Source organism: Gavia stellata, chromosome 25 (genome assembly GCF_030936135.1).
Source record: "Gavia stellata isolate bGavSte3 chromosome 25, bGavSte3.hap2, whole genome shotgun sequence".
NCBI lineage: Eukaryota > Metazoa > Chordata > Aves > Gaviiformes > Gaviidae > Gavia > Gavia stellata.
Window position 1 is genome coordinate 3,582,435 of NC_082618.1, and position 17,884 is coordinate 3,600,318.

General features: G+C 38.9%; 1 protein-coding gene across 1 annotated transcript in view; it reads right to left on the reverse strand.

Annotated features, from left to right (window-relative positions):
* GTF2I (general transcription factor IIi) overlaps positions 1-17,884 on the reverse strand; it is a 74,457-nt gene that overhangs the window by 40,507 nt on the left and 16,066 nt on the right. Inside the window, exons 4-9 of the mRNA XM_059829458.1 lie at positions 9,768-9,902; positions 9,155-9,338; positions 8,962-8,990; positions 7,741-7,789; positions 7,007-7,050; positions 5,540-5,617 (exon numbers count right to left, since the gene is read on the reverse strand). Of these exons, the coding sequence (XP_059685441.1) occupies positions 5,540-5,617; positions 7,007-7,050; positions 7,741-7,789; positions 8,962-8,990; positions 9,155-9,338; positions 9,768-9,902 (519 nt within the window). The remainder of the gene's footprint in view (positions 1-5,539; positions 5,618-7,006; positions 7,051-7,740; positions 7,790-8,961; positions 8,991-9,154; positions 9,339-9,767; positions 9,903-17,884) is intronic.

A 17,884-nucleotide genomic window follows, 5' to 3' on the forward strand; every position in this document is an offset into this window, starting at 1 on the left:
GGTTTAAGAGTGTACCAACAATGAATGTTAATAGCTTCACAACAGAAACAGCTACTGTTTACTAATAAGGCAGGTGAAGTATTTTAAACTCATTATTTCATACACACAGTAAGTAAGAAAAGAAAGAAAAGACTGTTGTCACAATCAGACTTAATGAGTATTTCAGTCAACTGAAAGTACATATGCAATATCAAATACTATGAGTTATTCAAGAAAATTAATATTTAGGGATTAATTTTTTAAAAGAAAAACATGATTATTTGGTGGTTAAGTAATGTTTGGTTGAGACAGTTCTGCCTAAATTGATTGCTCATATTTTCAAATGGATTTTAATTTAACAGGATTTTAAGAGGGGAACCTATACAAGATTCTTTGTTTTATGTGCATTTCTTTCAGTAAGTGCTGCTTTAACCCACTCCTGCCACTTTTTCTTTGTGGGGGGGTGAGGGTTATTTTTCCTATTTGTCTGTTTAACTCAGATTTGGTTCAAAACACGGCTCCAGAAAGAGTGGTACTGGCACAGCCGAGACCAAAGTCCAAAGACGGGAAAAAGTGGCGGGGAAGAAAAGGAGCAAGGCAGAAGCCAGAGACACTGATGGTGCTCTAGGCCACACGAGAAGAAGTTCTCATCAAAGTAGTGTGATTCGCCACCGGTACGGGCGAGTGGGAACAGAACACAGCCTCCCTGAGTGTGCTGGAAAACGTCTCTGTGGACTACATTTGCTTTTATTTAAATAAGCATATTCCGTGTAAGCAGCCAGGTGGGAGAGTAATTTCCTACGAACTCTTCTGAACATGTAATTATTATAATTCATAACGCCCTGACACACAGAAGCATGCATCCCATTTTAAACAAATACCTTATAAAAGCACATATTTTTGTGTTTATTCCTTAATTCAGAAATCGTGACAGGATTGTTCTACCTACATATTCTGCAACAGTCTCTATATTGCATTATCTTTATGCCAAATATATGTTGTGACACAAATAAAAAAGGAAAAATAGGAGTCTTTGACATGTTGAAACTTGAAGAAAGATTTCTCTAGTTAAAGAGATACACTTGCTAGGCTTACAGCCCCTGGGATTAAGCACAGAGAATTCAATCCCCTCAACTTTAATGTCAATAAAACCTACAGTACATGTAAGAAATCCATCAGATTTTTTAAGTGACCGACACAGATTATTTTATGAAACTGGGAAGCTTTTTTTTTTCTTCACATTATGAAGCTTTGACAGAGGAAAACAACAGTATGAAAAAAATAATTTCAGAAATTAAAAAGCGTAAACCAATACATTCTGCTAGCTTAATTTAGAAAAGACTAGAAAATGAGATTTAAAAGAATTCTGAAAGTTCTACCACCAGGAGATATTAAAAAAAGCAGATACGTTTCCACTTTACTGCATTCATGTACATTACAGGCAGACACATTACTACGAAAAGCAAAAACCAAGCATGGTGGTAAAACCATTTACTTATACTGAATTCAAATCCCTCAGCCTCAGTTTCTAATGGATTATGTCCTAACACTACACAGCCAAACCTCTGCCACTTGGCAGAAAGGATGGATTTATCATCTCATGGATTAGCATCATCAGCAATGCTCATTTTTTTGGTCTTTTTTTTCACTACACAGATGGCAGCAATGTGAACAACATATAATTACCAGGGTAATATCAAAATGCCTTTAGGAAGCACATCATCATGCTTTCTTCTTGTCTCGATACATACTCCGGAATTTCTTGGTTTAAGATAGTATCTACACGCTGAGTTTTACATTATGGAGATTAGAGTACTGCCAGCTTAAGCTTTACAGTTTTAGCCCCATTAAAATAGACATTACTTCTAGTATCTGGGAGATCTCCAAAGGAGGGATATTTTGTTCTTAGAGACACACTAAAAGATGTTAATGACGTTCAACATTCCAGAGAGAGAATAAAAGTACAGTTTACTTTCCCATTTTGGGCTTTTTTTCCCAGCAGAAGATACTTTCAATCTCATTTGGTTTTGGATGAATGTCTTATATTTTAACTGCCTCACTCTACCATTGCCAGTAATTCCAAAACTGAGAGCACTGTTCCATCACATGGTGCTTTAGAGAGTAAAGAAGTTAGGCAGTTGTTTACTCACTCTAAGTGGTTTATAAGCCAAACCAGTCAGTTCATTAGACAGCGGTTTATAAGCTGAACCAGCCAATTCACAGGACACATTGTTTACAGCCTTTTCCTTCTGCTTCCAGTTCTTTGTTTTAACTTTGAGGCGTCAGTGGTAACTGGAGACATCCATAAAATTCATGGGATAACATGCCTGTTTCAGGAAATGCTTGGTCCTTAGTCAGCAAGTTACTCAGTTCTGCATGAGCTATGTCTCCAAAAAGCCTTGTTTTACTCTGTGCTGATGAAGAGGATTGAAGATGGTACATAACCCCGAGGAATTTTCTTAATGTATTCCTGCTTCTTTGTAAATTGAAAAAAAAAAAGTACAGCTCTTAATTCTGTTCTCTTAATTGATTCAGAGCTGCTCTCATTCTGGCACTGATGGTATTTTGACCTAATTTTTTCCATGAAATGTCTTCAAGATAGCCTGGGTCTTGTAGACAGCCTTCTAGTAAGAAGCCAAGATGCGTGTCTGTTACTTTACGTTTATGCACCAGCTGAACAGTCCCCTCAATGCAAGGAAGCTGGTAAAGAAGCTAGGAGGATTTACAGGCACAGAGATGTATTTGCATTAACACAGTAGAGAACACACGCCCTCCTACTTGGCTTTAGGATCAGGCCTTGCACATACCCAGCTGGTCTGGAGCTCGAGCAGAAATGAATGCCGGTCCCTCTGCAACAGCCATGGAAACAGATCTATTCCCACAGCATAGTAATATGCTTAATCTAAGAGTACAAACCACATTTCAAGGACTAAACCACATTTCAACCACTAAACTAAGAAACAGCATTTTAACTAACATTTCATAAGAGCCATAATAAGTGGTACTTACAGATAAGGTATATGCAGGAATATTAACTAGGATAGCTGGAATGCTCCAGTATGCATTATTTAGTCCTGCAGAACTCTGCTCAGTCCTTTTCCTTGTTTAGTCAACAGTCAAAATCTGGACCTTTCTTCCAGAACCGGTTGTCTTTGGTGTCACCCAAAGCATTTAACACTGCTGTGACGACCTTCATATTTGTCCAGGATACTGGAAAAAAACACCCACTGCCATACTGCCGGTGCACACTGATGGTAAACTGCCCCTAATGCTCTGTCAAAACACCCACATGAAGTTTTTGATGGCTAAAGTCCCTATTTCTCAGTCTTCTTGCTGTGCACTGCTAAAACATTTCTAAATTTAGTAATTCAGTATTAACTCATGGTGACATCCAAAGAACGTCCACCTACAGGTATAATTTTCCCCCTGTTTGATTAACGGGAGAATTTCATGTGCAGGGAGGCACACAGCATTTTGGTCAGCATTACAGATTTGTGAGAGGAAGCAAACACTCAGAGAAAAACAATAATGGTGAAATTTCATCATTAAATCATGTTCTCCAGGAAGCCCCAAGCAGATTGCTGTTCTCTAACAGTTAAATTGTTTGTTCTCATAAATCGATAAGCCCGGCTTTTGCTGTAGGGTATTTTTAGTAAGAACTATGACCCTAGCCGTTTTCTTTATTTTATAGCACGTCTCTCCAAAGGCAATGCTTGGGCAGACTTGCGTCATCCCTCAGGAGCACACCTCAGGATAACTGTACTTTTCTAAGATTCACTTCTCTGCCCAGCACCATCATGAACACACAAACCTCTATATGCCTCTTGAATTTATAGCTCTCTGCACTTTGTACGACCTTTGGCTTGAACCTGAGCATCAGCAACTCAAAGAAACAAAGGGGAAGCTGCTTTACTCCGGGGAAGGTGGCATGACATGACATGGTAACACCTCTTTTAGCTCCCAGCATCCCATCCCTCCTACCAGTATATTCAGTTTTGCCTCGTTTTAAATGCAACTTTGGAGGACTACACTGGGAGGGAGGAAAGGGGGAGTTATTAATTGAGCACCATTTTATCTGAAAAAGATACATATTGCTCTCCACCAATCAGAAGATTTCAGTTTAGAGTTCTGTAGAAGACAAGAGAAATACCCTCTCCAAATCTGCAGTGCTTAGACTTTGCTATGGAAGCATGTTATGTAATAAACAGGGTTTTTTAGCTCAAACACGCTGCAGCACAATCGGTTACTATTTTGTACGGAAGCGATTTCAGTACAGTCTCTCTTCAAAAGGCTATTGGCCAAATTCTGACATTGTTTTAATGCATAAAATGGAATGCCACAAGGGGCTGAAAAGCAAAAAGATGACAGGACTTGGCTTTGGAAGGAACAACAACTAGGTTGTCTCCAAAAAGTATCTATTTTTACCACATTATATCGTGCCTGTAAACCCTGCCTCCCCATCTCCTGAGGCTAGGCAACGTACAAATATGAAGAAAAGATAATCCTAACACCAGGGAATTCACCTTTCAAATTCTGAACTTGAGTGGTGACATTTTGCTATGCCATATGGTTAAGATCTCTCTGAACAGCGCTCATACATTACTTGAGACGTACCTGTACGACCATATTGATTCTACAATCCTGTAGTTAGTTATTAAAGCACATTAGAAAATAACCTCAAGAATCTTTGTGTCTAAACACGCGCAAAAATGTTATCTCAATAATATATAACATTACAAAATGAAAGGATGTGCTGTTTTGCGCTTCTTTGTTGAACATGCAGCTATCCTTCAGAGATGCATGGCAGCTTGCCTGTGTTCCTCTGTATTGCTCAATTAACCTAATGACAAACGCAAACAGGCTGAAATAATAAATTTAGGGTTCTAGCTATCTTATATCACCATTTATAACCAGGACTTCTGAATTACTGTTCATTTCAACCTACAGAAGTAATGATTTCTTTTTTTCACTCCTTGTTGAAGTTAACGTGAAGTATTAATCAGATACATAGAGATGAGGCAAAGCAACTTAGAGATACCTTAAAACATACACAGAGCCCACGTCATGGACTTCATGAATGTTGTTATGCTTTGTCTATATAAAACTTTCAATACAATTTTGACACATATTGGTCATTCCATACAAGAAAAGTGATTGATACACTATAAGAGTTACTGAAACTTTAAACTAAAGAAAAGATCCAAGCCGTGCTCTAGACAGTATTGTTATTATGGTTTATTTCCTGTTTAAAGAGGTCACTGGTATGAGAGTCTGCATACTGGACCCTCAGAAAAAAATCAAAGCAGTTCAAGAGACTCCTGGAATTTCTCCTGCAGTCCAAACACACGCATATGGGTATGCTGAAGTTGTACTTTAGCTCTTTTGGTATTCTTCACAGTAATTTAAATTATAGCCAGTATGGAAGCATTGTATCCTAACAGAGCTAAGTAATTTCACGTTTAACGACCAAGAATAAGTAAAAAGAAAGGCACAGAGAGAGCAACACTTAAGCAATCAACCCTTTTATGAGATAAATGCATATGAAAGTTAGTATCATTACCTGGAATATTATACTGATAGTAGTCAGGATCATCTGATTCCTCCTTCACTGTTACTGTTGCCATTTCTAAAGAAATTCCTGTAGAAGAAACAAAGGAATCAAATATGGAAACTAATAATAACCAGATTCTTAAAAAAAACCCAAACAAAACACCCACCAAGATCCTAGGCAGTCTCTATTCAAAAAAAGGAAAAAAAATTATTTTCAGGTGCTGAGACAGTAAACAATTGTTGAGCTAAAAGAACAGTAACAAACCGACCTGCTGGTTTCTTATGTTTCAGTGTGGTCACTGTCAGAAGGGATTCAGGATTAAATGCTTCCCTACAAACTAGGTATCCTTGCAAATGCTGTCTCGGCTCTGAAGAATGAAAAAGAATGGCATCCTGCCTTTCTGCGCACTACCACAGCCCAAAAAAAATGTATTTTAACACTCATTGGGCTGAAAGTACTTCTAGACCTACTCCTGCTCAGTTCAGATTCAGTCTGCATCAAACTGTGCTGCTGATGAAGCAACACCAAAGGTCCTCAACTGCTCATGGCTTCCTTCAAGTGTACTATCCCCTCCATAAGCCTTCACAGCATTCCCTAAACTGTTTTCAAAACATTCCGACAAAAGGAGATTTACTTAAAATGCCTAGAAAGCAGCACTGGAAAGAGTCTGGGACTGACTTGACAAAAAGCTCAAGTCAACTCTTTGCATACGTTAAGCTAGATGTTAACCACGAAGGGTTCCCAAACCACAAGTTTAAAGTTGCGAAGCACAAAGAACTAGAGCAAAAAACTGGACTAAACATAAAAACTTAATTCTTGTACAAAATGCTGAGCAGTGTAGCCCAACCCAACAAAAGGGAAAGTCACCAGCTTATCTCTAGGCACACCTGTCGTCTCATTGGCTTTAATGAGATTATTCATGCCTTTATCTCAAAGCATACACTTCAGCATCACTCTGCTGCAGATCACACTGCCTTGCAGGATCATGTCCTACCTGCAGGGGAACTTAGGAATGCTTAGGCATTTTTTTAACCACAAATAACACATTTTTGCATTTATTATTTATTTCCCTTATAGCTAGAAAATGGACATTGTGTCATTTTCAATATTTTAGTAATAATAACAAATAAACCATTTCTCTCTCCATCAGGGATAAAGGGATCTTGAATTAGAACAAAATAAAAAACCAACAGATTCTCCTCCACTTAAAACTAAGCTATTTACAAAAGATAAATTGTTTTAGCGTACAAAATTTTACAAATCTCTTCTTCCTAGAGATGGAAACATTTGGATAAATACTTGATAAAAACACCAACTGAAAAGTGGGCATTTTTAAGGAAAGAAAAGGTTTTCTTTCTCACAAAGGATGGCTTTTTGCTGCTTTTTTCTTGGAGCTTCCTAGCATTGCTTAAATTCAACCTTCTGAACAGAAACTGACCATTTTTTTTGCAAATAAGGGCAAAATTTTGAACATACCAGAATCCTCATTTGGTTCCGTTTTCACTTGAATAGGAGGACAACTACAAAAATAAACAAATCAAGCCCATTGACATTATAAAAACCAAACATTTCTGCAAATCCCCTCAAACTTTACATGTTCTGAAGTAAAATCAATCTCCCAGTAGTGTTTTCCAACTAGGAACACAAAATTGAAAACCCCTGCATCTTAGCCTATCTGATTTATCTCAAGGGAATTGCCAGGAATCTCCTATCCCTACATTTTAGGGACATACACAATATTCAAAGCATGTTTACCATTTAATGAGAAGCAAACTCAGAAGCACAGAAAACTGATCCCTGTTTTCACATCAACCAATTTTTGATTTATTCCAGATATAATCTCTTCATTTACTACCAAAAAAATTTATTTTCATTTTTTAATTGAGGAGGGGGAAGGAAACAACATTACATCTGTTCCCCATCGCTGCCATATCATAAAACATGACAAACTTATTCCTGACTGACAGACTGTGAATTAAGAACACTCATTGGGCTAATTAAACTGAGGGGAAACTTTGCCATCTGTTTAATTCGTAACAGTTTCCCCACAAATAATGGCCAAAAGAAAATTCAGCTTCATGCGTTTTATAATCCCAGGCAAGCAAAAAGTTATCCAAAGGTCAGCTGGACAGAAAAAGCACATTAAGAGAAAGATAAACTATATGAAAATACATAGTTGATACAAAAAAACTACATTATTTTAAATTCACCTTCCACCTGGAGGTATAATTGAATGTGAAGGATCTGTCATATGAGCTCCTGAAAGTTAAAAGACAATCTTTGAATTTCCTGTACTCCATTTACCACAAATACAAATTGAAAATGTAACATTGATTTCATGAAGCAAAAACCTGTTCACATTTTACAAGCATATGTACATATTTTCCGTATTCACAGATATGAGGGACAGATCTCCTTAAACTGCTTTATTAATCTATAAAGCAACACCAATATAAAATTGCTTCAAATGTGCATTTCACCATGCTTTTCATTGCTCTCTTTCATGATGCTAAGTGAAAATCTTGGGAAACAAAGGTAAACAAATCTTTCGCTTAAACTCTGCTAAAAGAAAACGGATAGTTTTACAGAGATTCAGCTTAGTCCTAAATTACAGCTAGACAGAAATAGATTATGTTTTTAGAATGGCATTTACCACACTGAAAACCTGCTTTGCATTTTCAATAGAAATCTATTATTACCAGAATCTCTGTAATTTCCCACTCTCTAGTCTTCTTACTGGGCACAGGCAACACATTTCTAATTTTACTAATCCAGCATCAACTTCTGACTGTTTCACCTGAGAAAGTGAAACTTTTCTTTTTTGACTACATTCCTATAGAGATTGCTTCATCCTCTTCATAAAAGAAATCCTCACATATACGAATTCTGCAAGTAAAGCAACATGATCCCATGAAAGAAACAGGAGAAGGGATTTCTTCTAAGCTAGAAGTGAGTCTGTGCGGAGTTTTAAAAAACACCTGCTAGCTCCGATTTTTTAATATACAGAGGCTTTCGTAGGAACTACAACACCTAGCCACTTCAGAAGATTAAATCAATTTTAAAAATGAGATATAAATGCTAAAATCAGCTATGTATTGGAACACAGAGCACTGCAAACTCTTGGCATCTTCTAAAAATGCAATGCAGTCCTTCATCAGTTCACTTCTTTCCCTAGGATACTATCCAATTCACATTAAATTTAAATTCGGTAAAAGGATGAAAAATGCAATAGAACAAATTTTATCTCTAATTAGTTGCTCCTGGAAGAATGCATAAAGGAAAAGGTTATAGTTCCATAAGTAAGGCAACTTGCAGTCGAGGAATTTCTGCAGTTTGCCACTTTATCCACATGACCAAATCTTGTATCTATATTGCTATCTAAACTAAAATTCTGATCTGTTTCTGTTTAGTCTGAGTAAGTAGTAACTTACCTAGGTGTTTCTTTGGCTCTAGGAAAGGCCTGTGTGGAAATATGGAAAGAAAAACCCATAGCTTTAGCAAAGACATCATTACTTACTTGGTAGTGTAACATTAGAGAGTGCACTCCTGTTTAAGAGAGACAGGCTGCAACGTATTTAAATAAAAACCAAAGTGGGCAGACCAGCACAAGAGAGATCAAATAACCTTTTGATGATAAATGAGATCCCTGACTTGTTTTCCAAAATCCATTTCAGGGTTGAAACATCGTAATTTGCTGGATGTTTAAATGCAAGTCCTTCGGGCAGGCCCTGCACTACCACAGCAGACTGGTCCCTCTGAATCTTCTCATATGGCACAGGTACCACTGTTGACTTTCCTAAAGCTTTACCTAGAGAGAAAAAAAAAAAGGAGGTCTTGAGGTCAAGAGCGCTCAAGTTAGCAAAAGGACGAGTGCCTCATAAAACTTTTTACTTTGGAGAAGACTGCAGCAAAAGCAAGGTGCAGATGCAAATCTCTACAGGAAACCAAGTACTGTTCGCATTAACATGCGCTGGAACCCACTGAGATACGGAGGCTTTCTTGAAAGAAAACTAAATGGGCTTTGCTGTGCAATAATCTCAAATCACATCCCACAAAGCACATCCAGAAGAAAACTATCCAATATATGTGTATGTCTTAGAATCGGCTACTAAAAGTTAAACTTATCAGCGTAACTGCAGTATAGTTGGAAGGCTAAGATCATGCAGTACTCTCCTCCCAACTGGAATAAAAACTTAGAAATCCAAAACAGCTATTTAGAAGACTTTAAAGCACCCACCATAGCAAAAGCAGAAAAAGTCCTCCACAGACTTTCTGAGAGCTTCCAGTTCCACAATATCCACTGTCAGTCTGTTTACAGGTGGCGTAGTCTTTGTTTTCTGCAGTTCTGCAGTCCTCTCCTCTTCTGTACCACCTGGCAGTTATTTACAAAAATAAGAAAAAAATAAAATACTAAGTTATTAAAATTCCCAGTACCTAGTGCCTCCAGTTTAGACTACAGACACTCAGGAAGGATTCCTGCCAGAAAATCAGAACAACTTATTTGCCTTAGAAGCAAATGCACTTATCTATGTACGTGAGCAATGAATAAATTTAAATTTACACCAAAATTATTATATCCTTCTTACAACCTTTGTAAATATCACCGTCTGAGGTGTAAGAATGATGAATTAAGAGACACATCCAAGCAGGCTTTTTTTTTTGCATGAAGAGGTAGAAAACACTATTAATCTCAGGAGAGGATAATACAGTAGAAATAAAATGCAAAACTGCCAGGAAAAGAAGGACCAAGACAGTCAGCAGGGAAAAGGTAAGATGCCTGTGGGGGGGGTCCCATAGCTCTCGAGTACTTATGCATGATGTCTTATTCAGCAGTTATGTCATATCCTGTTTTGTTCATGCTGTATGTGCTTAGCTCACCTTTTTATAAAATGGATCTGACTTTCGGCACAACAGCTCCTACATCTTTCAAAAGACATTTTAAGTACACATCTCTTATTGCCGAATAGGAGGAGTTGCAAATAAGCCAACATCATGCAGGACAGAGAAGATTGCAGCCCTACACCTTGTTCTAGTCTCTGAGCAGAAATCATTGCAAAAGGAGTGAGGGAATACCACTACTTTCAATATTAAAAAGCAAACAGAAGTGACCGATTTCAGGCGACAGCCTTCCCTTCTTATCGTTCAGTTCTTGTAAAGATTTACTGAGAAACGCCCAGCAAAAAACGGGGAAAACAACAGAGATATTCTGCATATTAAAGGAAAAGCAAGGGAGATCTGTGGTCCCACGTGCAAGAGAATGATCAGTGCTGAAGTTGTGTCATGACTTCACCATGAGCAAGCACAGTGGTAAGTCGGAAACGCTGTGATTTGCGTTACCAGTACTGCTGGCGTCGTAATTCTAGGCTAATATGAGAAAACAAATACCAGTTTGAACAACTGATTACAAATGGGTTGTGAAATGAGCTGAAGAAGCAATACTTTTAGTAAAAATATATTTATCATCTTAAAACCCTCGTATCTTCATTTAAAAGAGAACCTCTTCCTTCCGCTACAGATGACACATCTGCTTTGTGCCCTGGAAACCCACCTCCATGCGACATTTAGCTTTCCAGCTCTTCAGGCCTGAAACTTTTGCTTTCTCTGCAATATGACAGGGCCTACCATAACACAAAAATAATGCAAAAATGGAATATTATTATTTACCCATAACACAGGGGCTTAGTTAATGACAGCTTATAAGGTTTGCCTGCAGATTCGGGGATAAGAGACATCCGTTTCCATTTATAGCTATGTGCAGTGTTGCTTTTTGGGTGTTTTTTTTCCACAAAAGAGACTGATTCACTGAAAATGCCTTTACTGCCAGTAGCTTCTCAAATGCGTACCCACACTGTCTAAAAATAATAAGCAAAACAAAAATAAGATGACAACACTGCTCACTTCCCATTAAAATGAAAAGCAGACAAAAAGACATAGCAATTTTCCTTCTTAACTACAAGGCATACCCTTATTGTTGTTTTTTATTACATGATTTTTATCCATTTTCTTGAGCTCACATTATGCATCTGCCTCCCTAATCTCTCCCACATTTGTTGGCCAATTTCAATCAAGTCTGACAAACAAGATCAAGTCTCAAAGACAGTAAGATTTATACAAGCTCTGCACAACTGATCAAACCTAGCAGCCATTCATCTCCTCCTGGCAGCACTGACGGACACATCTCCACTTGTTGGAGACTACACAACTTACAGGCTCTGTTGAAGCCCTCACCACAATTACTAGAGGATTCAGGCTACGTCTGGGAGAGGGGATGCCTGGGACATGTGCAACAAGACCTGGCAGGGAAGAGGGATGGAGGGCTGTAGTTACAGGGTAAGTGGCTCAGGAAGGGTGAGGAATGTTTATATGGTAAAAGAATTCCATTCTACACAGCTGGGAGTATACCGCATGACTAGTCCAGTTACTCTGCAAAAGCTATTCTACCTTCAGCAGGATTACAGTGAATCAACTACTAACAATCCTTATTTTGCACTGAGAGTCCATATATGGTTAAATGTCTCTTATCTTCTTGTACTATCCAGGTGTTTTGGTTATTCAGAACAACCTTCCCTCTTACCCGCCCTGATCAGCAGCAGACTGGGTTTGACAGTCCAGCCTACCACCTGGCTGGAAAAGGAATCTCCCAGCTGTCACCATCCTTACAAAATGGATATGCTATAAAATGAATAGGCTGCTTTAAAGTAAAAAAAGGCCTCTTACAAAAATTTTTGTGACAGAACAAGAAAAGGAATACTTGAAACGATCAAATTTTAATTTGGCAATTTTTTCTTGTTGCATGGCAGCAATTAGATAGCTACACCCTGACCTCTGTATGGGCAGACTCTCCAGCTTCCTGCCTTAAATAGATGCTGTTATGCTTATGAATTGATGGAGAGAGTTACAGCTCAGCAGTGTTATACAATACTTACTCTGAAGGTCCACTAAAGCATGGGCTGAGTGCAGCAGACTGAAATAGGCCATGAAGTGTGTCGGTCTTCAAAGCACCTGACTGCAAGGTAAGGGGAAAGCTGCTGTTTGGAGGAGGCAGGCTGCATTCCTCCTGTGGAGCAGAGCACTCTCCGCTGGGTCATGCTGCAGACAAGTGACAAAACCAGCACTGACCGCATCTCACCGAAGAGTAAGAAACAAAAATCAAGCTTAGAAAATAAACAACTTAAAGTTTCCCCAAAAATGTAACCTGAAGATGAAGTGCTACACAACAACAGAGAAAAGCTGGTAAGATTCAGCATCTGAAGCTGATGGAGCCCAACACTCCTCTAGCAAAAGAGCCATAAGTCCTGTGGTATGTAAGGCATCTTACGACATCAGAAGGTTTTTAATCAGGTGGTTTTTAATTCCCCCAGGTAGAGAAAGCCAAAGAAGCGATTATAAGAATATGAATGTCACCCCTGCGCAGACACTCCAAGAGGCAACTTAAGGGCAACAATTATTTTGTGACAACACTCACATACATATATTTTATCATTTGTGCTCAAGGAAAATTACACTCTGAAAATAACTATGAGCAATGAAAGAGGGAAAGTAAATGTGTGTGGCTAAAAGTGTTTTGCTTTGTTTTATAATGCATACACCCAGTTCATCTGTGAGCTTTTTAAGGCCATCCAGTTTTACAGTTCAGGAAATTGGACAATAACCTCAAATTACAGATAAATCATTTTATGATTATCAAAGGATCACTTAAACCACAAGAAAAGCAAATCACCTGAGGCAGAATTTAAGGAGCCAGAGAATTTCAAAAAGATCGGCTATCTACAGTAATTGTCTGTTTGTTTGCAACTCTGAGGGAACGAGATGGGTGGTCTCCACTGAAATGTGACTGAACTTTCTTAGCACGTTTTTTAAACTAGCTGTTAGCTTCATACCCCTTCACTGGCTAGGCAGAGACAGAACGTGAAAGGTTTCTGACAATCAAGCCAAGCAACCTAACTCGAATAAGGCTGTAAAAGGGGCCAGTTACCCAAATCTGAAATAAACCCGGAAAAATAGCGTGGAGCTCTGAGCGAGGTAGGGCATGGCTAAAGCTAAAGGTGCTGGAAAGAAAAGGCATCCGGACTGGCACACCACCTGCAAGAGTCTCTGTTCCTCACACATCCACGGAGCCAGACGATGGAAGCAAAGGAAGCACCCCTGAAGAAGGGAGGCAGAAAGTGATCTTATAAAACTCTTTAAAAATAACTTGTGTCTAACTCTGTAACAGAAGTTTTGAAAATGCATTTTTTCTTTTCATTTTGAGAACTTGGGAAAAGGGGTAAACCAACTCGTAAAACAAGGGAAACTGCCAGTAATGTAAAATTGGAGAAAAACAGATTCATTCACCCCTAATACCATGAGAAAGGGCTGCAAAGGAGACCATCAAAAATGCATAGCTAGCCAGGGCCAGCCACCACCTACTTCAGGTAAAGCCCTTTTACCAGCCTGGGAAGTTGGGGGAAAAAAGAAGGGAAGGAGAACAGTAGTAGAAGAGAAAAGGAAGAGTATAGCAGGCCACAAGTTAAAGCTAAAGGATAGGAGAATTAGTTCCATGTCTTTCACGAAGATCTAGCCTATTAATGCGGAGTTTGGTTATTGAACATGTATTAATATGTGAGAAATATGCAGCACAGGACAGCTCAAAAATTACATTATTTGTATTTCAAAAGGTTAAGCAGAGAGGGACTGGAAGCGGAGCCATTTAAGTGAGCTCAAATGGCAACAGCAATGGCAAAAAAGAAAAGCAGCTCAGTAAGAAAGACAGGGCTGATTGCTTTGGATTTTATTGTTATTACTTGTAACTGCAACTGTTTGGTGAGTGCTAGGAATGTTATCTTTAAACTAATTCCTAAGCATGTGATTTATTACAAATAAACTGATCAAGCCTTTAAGGTTTCATGCTTTAACTCATAGCTACATTCTGCAAATACAAATTAGAAATTGATTGAAACTTAAATCTTAAATCAAAAAAGCTCTTAGGGATCCCAAGAATGAACACAGCTTAGTTAATTTATCAAGCAGTTAGAACCACAACAGAAAAACTCCCCCAAAAACTAGGGGTGGGGCAGAAACAGATACAAAATACAAACTAGTGCTTCCAATAAACAGAGTACGATGTAAATACTTTAAGAGACTAGGAAAGCAGAAGCTCAGAGTGCTGGAGGCAGTCACAATGTATGTAGCAAAGTGTCCTAGCTTTACAGCAGGAACATCTGACGCTTTATGCTTTTTATTAAATAAAGATACCCCATAAGCTTTAGCAATCAGGGCACTCCAGACATCTTTGTAGCATCCTAGGGAGATGGGGACCCCCAGAACTAACTCACAGTGCTGAGGTTTTACAGTCATACAGGGCCTGGGCACAAATGCAGAAGATGATCTTGCACAGGGAGCTGCCTAACAAGAAAGGAGATACACAAGAGAAAGGCAGCAGTTACCATGCCCACAACTCTCCCAAGCAAAAAGGATTATGAAACTGTTCCCTAATTAAGCCCAGGCAGAGCCGGCCAGGTTAGCATTAACACATCGCTAAACAGGCATGATGCAACCTGGTTCACGTAATGTAAAATGGACAAGGGAACACTCACGTGATCCCTTCCACTAGCAGAGATGCAAGGTCTTAACTCCCAAGTGACAGGCATGATAGGAGTAAATACATTATGTTTGCCAGCATGATTAGTCTGGGAGATGGTGATGGGCTACAGTCAGTGTGGCCAGGAGCAGCCGTCCATCTCTTCTGGTCTTAGAATAATTTGCACTTCTGTAAATTGTAAGTCACCTGCTGCAAAAAGGGAAGTGAAAACTCAGAAACACAACCAAAAGGCACAGCTGAGTAAGTTGCCATTAAGTGACTGGGAAGAGCCTGTTCCAGCAGACACTCAAACAGAATAAGCATTTAGCAGAGGTTGTTTTAAAGAGGCCACTCCCAAACAGCTAGAAGGAAATCTGGCATGAAAAAAAGAGGTCGAAAGTTACAGAGGTGTAAAACAGAGCTGTAATCTGGCTCGGCAAAAGGAAAGCATCCTGACAGTCAGAGCTTTAAAAAGCAACTATTCCAACATCCTTTTTTCCTGCTACGCATTCTGTAAAGTGTACCCATTTTGAAGTGTGCTGGAAGACCAAAGCTAAAGCAAGAATCACAGACACAGCCCGCCATTTGCATTTAAAATAGGTAACATTTTAGTGACGGCGTGCATGCAACGCTGAGTGTTTTGTCAGGATTAATCCACTGCCTGGCTCTTACTGTTTTTCTTTCATTTACTATTTATGTCTACGATTTAATGACTCCTTTCTCTTCCAAAACATTCTGTAGCTTCAGGAGGAGCAAAAGCCACAGAAGTCTCAGCTGGCCGCAGAACAGTTTAGGGCCAAAGAAAATTACTGTGGGAAACCAGTTTCCACACTGGCACATCATCAGAAAGAACTGGTATTTTTCAACTAGCTGCATTAGTGTCAAGGGATTAGCCTCTGAGCAACATAAAAAGATGTCAGCTAGCTGCAGAATGGTATTTTCACTATAATACCATAGCACATAATCAGAGACAAAGATGATGATGAAGATTGTCCTTTAGATATTATAACGAGGACAAACAAATACAATCAATATCAGTTAAACCCACTAATAGCCTCTGTTATTAGAGTAATACTGAAAAGGTATTAGGCTGCTTCCATACAGGTCAGGGGATTCAGTCTGTACTCAATTTCAAGTCTGAAACATTCCACTTTAGAGCTGAAAAGCTAAACACCGCATTTAGATACTGCTTCTGAATCACAACAGGCATGACAAGTAAGATATACAGAATATAATCGGAGGTAATCACAATAGTAAGGAAGAAGCAAATCAACTGTATTAATACTTTATTTACATCATTACTGGCACATCCAAATAAAGTACCATAAAAGGACTACGTTCAGACTAGCAGTACAGTACACACACTAACTAGCAAGCTGCAGTGTCAGGGGCTATCTCAGCAGATTTAATCCAAGACATTTTTAAAACACAAGTCTAAAATTAACTCAGAGCTACTGAATTAATAAAATATTCACACTACTGTAGCTTGACTCCCACCTAACATCTTCTAATCACAAGATCTGTGCATGGTGCTCTCAGGCCTGCAATATCACAGTCGGTTCAGCATTCCTTATAGTGAAAGTATATAGACAATACACAGAAGGGATCAAACATGTAAACAGCTTCAGCCATTAGAAAAATGAAAGAAAGCAGCAAGACATGCCAATCAGAGCTTCAGCATGTTAAAATTTATATTTATACCAATACACTATACACTTTACTGAGCTTTGGTTAAAAAATACTGAAGTCATGTATTTCTACACCATGCTTTTTGGGTATCGTCACCTACAAAGAGAACACAGTTCAAGACTAAAATACTGGTTTATAAGCTATTTAGATGCCTATAGACAGATGTCATGGAGACTTTCAGAAGCTTTGCTCTAGATTTTTAGGTATCTAAGTTGCTTTGCAGATCCAGCCCTGTTGCTAGCATTGCTTTTATTATTGCCAGCATTGGAACTAATTGCACCTGTGGTGATGCAGTGGAGAATATTAACATTTTTTAAACCCCAATCGCAAACGAAGTATTGACTATTTCATTTCACAGTATACTTCTAGTTTGAAAAGAACTTATTAGTCAGGCAATTTGGAGTGTATCTACCTCTTGTCAGTAAGAAACAACATAAGACAGATAATGACAGGCAAACAAACAACAAAGGAAGCTGCTGCCTTCAAACAGCTGGACTTCAGGGCTGTAGTGTCCATGTGCACTTTTCCATGGGGGATGACTCCAGCCAGTGCCACAAATTCCTTTGTAGGAAAGTCCTCATGCAGACAGCAACCATAGAGCTCATATTCACTGCTGGTGAGATCTCCTGAAGTGAGCAAAGCCATCACTTCTGATGAAAGTGTATCCAGAGAGTTCAGGTTGTCTTCCAGCTGTCCAGGATCTCAGCACTGTGTATGTGATACCACCAAACAGCCCCAAGTCCAGGTGGAGTGCACTGCGTTCGCTGACAGCACTTCTGCTGTGCTGCGGTATCATGGCTAGGGACACAAGACAGCCTCTTGAAACATCCAAGTAGCTTTGTCCCTGTGCAGTCATAGTTTAAACATTAACACTTAATGTAAGGACAAACTATTTCTATCAGAGAACAGCAAGAGTAAGATTTCATGAGGAGAATCCCTAGAAACAGATCAGGAAAGCAAGCAAAGAGGGGAAAGCTGAGACAGAGTCATGACACTTTCCATCTCTGGTGTCCAGCACAGACAACACCCAGCCCAGCAAACTTCTGCCACTGAAGGGAACACAGAAAGCAAAAGACAGAAGAAGTGAGTTGTACCTCTTTGCATAG